This window comes from Cibotium barometz, chromosome 1 (assembly GCF_041138505.1).
Source record: "Cibotium barometz isolate CiBa-2024 chromosome 1, ASM4113850v1, whole genome shotgun sequence".
NCBI classification, from domain to species: Eukaryota; Viridiplantae; Streptophyta; class Polypodiopsida; order Cyatheales; family Cibotiaceae; genus Cibotium; species Cibotium barometz.
The window spans coordinates 49513143-49521476 of record NC_141046.1 but is presented as its reverse complement, the minus strand read 5'-3'; the positions used below and the strand labels follow the sequence as shown (position 1 = coordinate 49521476).

Below are 8334 nucleotides of genomic sequence, written 5' to 3'. Positions count from 1 at the left end.
GTGACAGTAGTGAGTAAGAAGTTGAGGAATAGGGAGAGGCAGTCATAGGCTGACAAGGCTTTGTAGTGATGCTGGTCGGGCTGGTGTGAAGGAGCACAGAGAAGACCCTGGGGAGACACAAAAGCGTAGAGAGAACCAAGAAAAAAACAAAGGGGAAGCTAGTCGGCGGGCTGGTGTGTAAGAGCACACAGCAAACCAGAGAGAGAAAGAAAAGCACAAAGAAAAGCCAAAACAAAACGAAGGGGAGCACGCAGCAGACCAGAGCTCACCGCCTATAGCCAGCTCACAAAGGTGGTGGTAGATGTAACTGCCCAGTTCCACACAGTGTTCGAAAAAAACCAAAATCCTATATCTTTTTATACCTTTAATCTGAAAAATCAAAAGTAAGTTCTTATATTGCCAAGTGTAAAAATTTTTCTCTAAAATTCTTGAAGGTTTTATAAGTTTTATTCAGAATTTTACACTTTAAAAAACTCTTGCGACAAAATAACTCGAGTATCAAGAGAATGTACTTAAAAACGACTTTAAAACACTCTCGCAACAAAATGATTGGTCACATCAATAGAATTTACTAAATTGTTGATTGCCAAATTCATGAGTAAAATGATATTTATCATTAAAGAAAATAGAATTTTGCTTTCACAAGAATATCATCCATGCTTGTGCATAAATGCACTACAAATATTGCATTGCGTCCTAAAAGCAGCTAAGACTAGTTGAAATTTTTTTACTCACAAGCTCCCAAATCTTTCATGCTCCTCCATCTCCTAATGAAAAGAAGATTGTATTATACGTTAGTACTTTGCTATGAAGGCATTAATAATGTATTTAATCTCTAGAGTTTTTAGAAATACCTTTTAGTCTTCATTTGTAAAAGCATGTCTTGTCGTAATGGCATCAAGCCTCCAAAGCTCTATTGCTGAGCTAAAGTCGAACTCTGACATTGGAGGACCTTCGATGGATACTCGCATTAAGGAAGTTGTACTCTTTGTCGTCAATCTATTCCTCAACTTTGATTTGATAATATTCTGTATACTAAAGCCACGCTCACAAATTGCAGTACTGGAGCATTGGACTAATGCAACTTGCGCTAGCTTTAGCAACCCTTCATACTTTTCTTGTAGAGTGATATTGTTACTTATGTAAGACCAAGTGTCCCGCAAATTCCACCCTTTCCAATCATTAGTGGCTTGAATCTTGAATGTAAGGTATTCTCTTCGAAGAGATATTGGATCTACAAATTTCTCCATTAACTCACCATTTGCAAGTTTGCTTTCTCCATAAAATGATATCAACCTGTCTAATTCATCAGCTCCAAAATTCTTAAATAGCTTTCCAGGAGGATAGCAAGATGGAGAGAGTATTTTAAAACAAGCCAAGGTAGAGTTATCCACAAATCTCTCTTTCAAATCTTTAATAACACTTAATGTGAATGCTTTTTGAAAGCTAATAACCAATTCAATATCAGAGCCATCAGAAGAGCGAGATATCTTTTTGCTACGAAAATGGTCACCTTTTATTGAAGATCGTAAACCATGGAGAAAACCCTTCTCTGGTCCATAATCAGGAATAATAGGAAAACCCCTTGTATCTTCCTTTCTTGCATTCATGTCAATATCCGGTTCTGACACAAACTCTATTTCCAATGCACAAATCTCAGCACTCACAATGCCAGGAATACTAGTAATATCAACATATGACTTTTGAAATATTTTACTTAACTTTGTCAAATGTTGATATAGATCTGCTAAGAAATGTAATGCATAAATGAGTTCTAGAGAAGACAATTTGCTAAAGACTACGAGATTCTCACTCTCAAAGAACTCAAGAAGAGGCTCTAGTGAGTCACAAAACTTTGCTAAAACCATTGATCTACTCAACCATCTAATTGAATGAATTTTATCCAATTGAATTATTGAGCATTCAAATTCTTCTTGTAATTCTTTTAATTTCTCTTTGCGGATGACACTCTTTCTAAAAAGAGTTGCGACTTCATTAACTGTGGAATCAATAGCTTTTGCAAATGGAAACTTTTCTATGCTTTTAGATGCACAAAGATTTGTGCGATGAGCCACACAATGCATAGATGTCATGAAAGGACAAGACTCCTTTAATCTAGTAGACACCCCAGATCTCTTTCCTATCATTACGGATGCACCATCAGATCCAAATCCAACCAACTTTCTTAAGTCCAATCCATTTTCTAAGATCAATGTTATTAAAGAATTATACAAGCCCTCGGCAGTACGATCCCCAATAACATCTACAAGTCCAAAAAAAGATGTACGTGGACAATGATTCTCTAGATAAGATGCATATACTATCATGTGCTCATCGATAGATATATCTGTTGATTCATCTATCATGATCCCAAAACAAGGAGAATTTTTTAATCGTTCTACTATATTATGTGACAATGCTTTACCAATATATTGAACAAAAGTTGCACAACTCTTATCATTGTTGTACATATGTTCGGGTACATTGGGAGTTTTGCATTCTCGCAGAAACTCTAACGTTGGCACAAACTTGTTTAATGGGATATCATTTTTAGCAAGAAAATAGGCAGTACGAAATAGATTGGTAATCTCTTCGTCATGTGTTTCATTTTGTTTGCTCAATCCTACTTCAAGACTTCCTCTTGACTCATAGAACGAATCAATGATAACCTATGTGTGCGAGAGCGTGCATGTGTACTTAGGGCACTATGCTGTATGTTTTGTGCACCTATTGTTGCAAACTCACTTTTGCAATTAGGATCCTCCATGCAAACCTTACAATACATGCGTGCTTTCTCTCTATCAAATTCCAGCCAATGAAATTCACTTCTCCAATTTTCACACCACGATAACCTAGCTCTTTTTCTACGCGTAGCCTCTTTTTCATCAATCTCTTCGCTGCTTATAGTAAAATCATTAGCAATAATTTCTTCGTCAATTTCTTTACTTGACCTTTTACCTTTTTTCTTCTTATCCACAATAACTTCTTTACTAAATCCTCCAAATCCGAGTAGTGTGGATTGCACAAAAGCCATCTGAAATATTTGAAATGTGTTATTATGATAATATGTTCCTTGTAAATTAATGTTTTACCAAGAAATAGCAAGTCATGTCAAGTTGTATGCCTCAACATATCTAAAAATGAAAAGAAAAAAGATGTTGAGTAGTTGTGAATGAGAGACATAGAGAAGAGATGCAAGCCAGAAAAGAGATGGAGAGAGGCAAGCTAAAACAAAATTTACCCTGACCTTAATCCTGCAAAGTTTGATGCCAATCAATGTTTTGTGAAGTGTTCGAACTTCGTACCCGAGCCACAACTTATATCAACCCTGCACAACCTATAGATAATAGCATGTTATTTGACTGATGTGAAATTTGAATCCTTCTCCCTCTCAATCGTCTGTTATCAATTCTCTCTCTCTCTCTCTCTCTCTCTCTCTCTCTCTCTCTCTAGAGTCCCCATCAAGTGGGTGTTCTATCGTTTATATTGTGATCAACACCAATGCCAATTGCAAACGTTTATGAAAACTAATGAAAGATTTACATTCTGCAGCGCTGTAAAGCTCCCCCCAAGCCGACGAACCCCATGGTTATAGACTGTGGCGCCAGCGGCCAGCCCATTGCCGCCAGCCCATTCGCCAGCCCAATGCGCCCATTCGCCAGCCCATTGCCGCCAGCCCATTACCGCATCACCCACTGCGCCAGCCCATTGCCAGCCCATTGCCGCCAGCCCATTGCCAGCCCATTACTGCATCAGCCCAGTGGCCCACTGCCGCCAGCCCATTGCCGCCAGCCCATCGCCAGCCCATTACCGCATCAGCCCATTGCCAGCCCACTGCCGCCAGCCCATTGTCGCCAGCCCACTGCCGCCAGCCCATTGTCGCCAGCCCATTGCCGCCGGAGGAAGACTCGACGGCGCAGAGCAGCCCACGATATGGATAATGGGTCGACGTCTGGTGGCAAGCGGACAAAAAAACACACACAGACAGAAGCTCTGATCAAGCATATGGTTAACCGTTACTGTCGCCGCTCGCTGCGTCGGAGCCTCGGAGGTTTAAGTGTTCGAAACATAATATATATATATATATATATAACATTGTAACAATAATTCAGTCACGACTCAGTGCTCACCTCTGTCTGTCGCACCATCATTTTGTTTCCACAGCGTGAGCGCCTCAGGAGTCAGGAAGCGGTCTAACCGTCTAGCTCGCGAGGGTGAGCACTGAGGATGCGTGAGTGGACGACCGTCTAGCTCGCGAGGGTGAGGAATCGGGAGGCTTTCGTCCTGCTTGGACAGCTTGGCGGCTGGCAACAAGAAGAGATGGCGATCAAGGCTGGAAGAGGCGTGCGCCTCCTTACTACTGGTTAGAAGAGGGCTGAAGGCAAGGCTGAGGAGCAGAGCTACTACAGATGCAGCAGCCACTTTGGCGGCCGCGCTTCAGCTTGGCCAGACCCTGCTGTGACAGGATGCGTGAGTGGACGAGAGTGAGCGATAAGAGGATAAATAACTCCATCATTTATAGTTTAAAATATAAACGTTAATTTTTTAAACGTTAAGAATCTAACGATTAAAATAAACGTTTTAAAACGTTTACATAACGTTTATTTTTTTATTTATATTAATTTTTATAATTATATATAATGTAAAAATATGATATATAAAAAATTTTTATTTCAACCAATAAAGGTGAAGTACCGTTGACTCTTATAATTTGAAAAGTATTTTGATTATTCCTTTTTTTATTAAAAGTTATCAAACCTTTTGTAAATTTTTTTTGAAGGTTTTGAATACCTTCATTCGTAGAATAAGAAATTAAAATTTGAAAACTGAAGGTGCAAACTACACTGTACCCGGGTTTTTTTCGAACACTGGTTCCACATGAAGTCGTGAATACCACTAGTGGACCACCCCAAAGAAATCCACAGTTGGCGTGAACTATACACAGTTGGCCAAGTGGGTGACTCAGAGTCTCGTGTGAACAGCTCCTTACGTGTGATTAATTTCTTGTTAAGTAAATGGCGCCCAATTGTTGACCTGTTCGGGGTGTAAGTCTGCATGGCAGCCTGAACCACCCCCAGGTCGCCCACTGGAGGTTACTCAGGTAGGAGGTGTGTAAACAGGTCCAAATCTATGTGTGTTTTTTGTTTGTGTTAGGGTTCTCTCTTGGGGAGAGTGAACTCTTAAAAATACCTACATATAATGTGCATTCAAAGAGTATTAAAAAATACCCTTTTATGAATTTTGACTTAATAAAATGACTCCCTTTTTCTTTTTTCTTTTTTCTTTTTTCTTTTTCTTTTTTTTGGACCAATAATATTTATTTATATTAACTATTCCAAATCTAGCATACACCACACCTAGAGACTACTATCTAATCTTTTTTAACCTCATTCAAAATTTTACATAAAAATTCCCATCTTTCATCCTCACACAAGAAACAAGACTGTTCCCACGAAATCTGATACCCTAGCAATAAGCAAGCCTCCATCATGGCCTCAATAGTACAGCCCTGGGGGGACTGTTTTTCTAACATCCCCCCATGCTTAGACCAAACCTTAACAGTAGGTCTAGTGCCAACCGAGTTCTCAATAAAGGCAACAAATGTGTGATCTGTTTGTTTTTTCTTGCAGTACCATCTCTGAGATTTAGGACCAAATCTTGGAGGCCTTTTCTTCTCAATCCAACACCTCAGCTCTGCAGCCAACAATCCATCATTAGGGAGAGAACCCTAGTATGCATGAAGCTTAGCCAAAATCAAGGAAACATTCAAGGCCTATTCCTCTCCACGCTTTAAATCAACAAATCCAATTCTCGAAATCTATTTTTATTTACATTACATACAGACCAGCACATGCATACACATATATACATCAGCTCAGTATCCTGCAATCTTGTACATGTAGCCCTCAAAAACACAATTTCATTCCTACTAGGCCAGATTTCCCATAAGATGCAAGTTTTGATAATATTAAACACCAACCCACTGAGCTCATCTCATTGGCTGTCCACTTCCTAAGTAACCAGTCCTCCCAAAAGGTTTGCATATTCAGACCCCTCTCTATCCACTTAGTCATTTTGCACCAGGTGCTCCTTAGGGTTGGACATTCCCAGAACACATGCTCTTTCTATTGAAGACATGCATCTAGGACAAATGCCATTAGCCATGTTCCTTTTTTGCAGTTTACATCCAATAGGTAATGCCCACATGCTAACCTTCCACGAGAAAACTTGAAATTTCCTAGGGACTTGGCAATTCCAGATCAAGTGCCATCTCTTTTTCTAGCTAGAGGCACTCCACTTTACATTCCATATTTTGTTGCAATACAGAACATTGGCATCCCCCTTTCTCATTAATGCATAAATATCCCTAGTTTTGCCCTCCTTCAGTTTGACACCATTAATCCAAGTCCAATCCTTGATCCAGACTGAAGTATCAGTAGGGCTGTTGAACATAATTCACTATGCAACATCTCCATCACTTGAGTCATCAAATCTCTCTCTCTCTACTGGTTAATTGAAACTCCACAGATAAGAGTTTCACCTCTTCCCACCTAGCCAGATCCCTGTCCCAGCAACAAGCCAGATATCTAATAGCTTTGTTGTTGAGAATCTTTGCCACATCTGTATCAAGTGAAGCTAAGGGGGGATTAAACTTATGAGTCCATCATAACCCCAAGGATAGCATGGAGTTACCAGCTACCCTCTCCCCACCATCCCAAGCCATGAAACCCAGATTATCTTTCCAACAATTACATAGCATTTTGCAAAAAGCTCAGCATGTGACTTTAAGAGGAGCATATGAAAACAATTACATAGCATTTTGCAAAAAGCTGAGCATGTGACTTTAAGAGGAGCATATGAAAACAATTTGTCTTATGACCCCCTTTTTCTTTACAAACGCACGGGTTTTTGTCAAAGTGCTAGTTAAAACCTCCTTATGTAAATAGATTTTTGTAAATTTTTTCCAAAATCTTGAATTTAAAAAGCCCTTCTTTTGAACCCACATAGTAGACTTACATATTTTTAGGTGAACCCCTTGAGGGTTCTCTGCCCAAGATGTCTCCCAAATCTGAATTAAAATAATCCCCATGTGTGTTTTTTTTCTTTCTTATATGTTTGTAATGCCTTGTTTCATAAGAATCTCCATCATTTCCTATTTCTCCCTGTTTAGGTCTAGGGGGCTGTTTTGGTAAGCTGATGTAAGTTGTCTCATGCTTTTACTAGCCTTCAAGTCTAAAGTGGGGAACATGTCTTGTTCCTTTGCTAGTGTTGAAGTACAGGGACTATTGAAGGCCATCCAAAAGCATCTCCATCTTCACTCTGAAGGGGGGTTGTTGGATATTTCAGAGCTTTATGTGTATGTGTGTGAACACCACTTATAAAAGGTGTTTTTATCTTTGTGCATGTTAACCCATTCTTATGAGTGGATTGGATGTGTGTGCCACCACATGGCATCCTTTGTGTTTGTGTGCGATTGTTTTGGGTTAGAAGAGAAGGCTTCCAGCCTACAAAAAGTATTGTGCTTGGTGAAGGTTATACATCAATCACATCTCTAATCATTGAGTTGTGCAATCATTGTATCTCTTCAGAGCTCTCTCTCTCTCTCTCTCTCTCTCTCTCTCTCTACTGCTATACAACAATGGAGATCATTGATCTACCATAGCTTTGTCTCATTAGGTGTGTGCATCTTTACCATGGATTTTAATAAAGATCTCTTAATCACACTCTCCTACCTACCACATCCTCATGCAATTTACACTCTTCTACCTAGCACCATAGCCTCATCCTATCTTCTCTATCTCTCTCAAAATTATCACGCTTTACATGAATTCTCATAATGACACTCTCCTACCTAGCACCGCATCCTAACACTCTCCTACCTAGCACCGCATCCTCATGCTATCTTCTCTTTCTCTCCAAAATTATTCCTCCTCCATATTCGTAGTCCTTTCCCTTCCCATAATCAAGCTTCCTTGCTCTCTAACTTCAGATTTTAGGCCAAGCCTTGCTTTTTCACTCAAAATAAGAGATTGCATAGCTCTTTTGCAAAGAATAAGAGCATGCATAGAGCTATTCAGTCTCAAAATTGAAAATTAAAATGCATTCTCACAAGTACACTTGTTGTGGTCAAAATCTTATCTTACACAAAGAGGGCCTAAGACTTACAGGGTTAGGGTTATGAGCCAACACGAGTAGCTTGGTGTCCCAGAGGGTTGTTTGTTGACACTCTTCTACTAGCATCAAGAACGGGCTATTCATGTGTGCTCGTGCAAAACCCATGGGCGAGTGAAGATGAGAGGAAATGTGTAGAAAACCCTCAAGAAGATACAAGAG

At 39.7% G+C, this 8334-nt stretch overlaps 1 protein-coding gene across 1 annotated transcript; it reads right to left on the bottom strand.

The window, feature by feature from the left end:
• Positions 1-785: 785 nt before the first annotated feature.
• LOC147642129 (uncharacterized) lies at positions 786-2609 on the bottom strand (the record flags this gene model as incomplete). The annotated part of the gene is made up of 1 exon (XM_086802276.1): positions 786-2609. A coding segment is annotated over one exon (1752 nt), but the record flags the coding sequence as incomplete, so codon positions are not given.
• Between the last annotated feature and the right edge of the window lie 5725 nt (positions 2610-8334).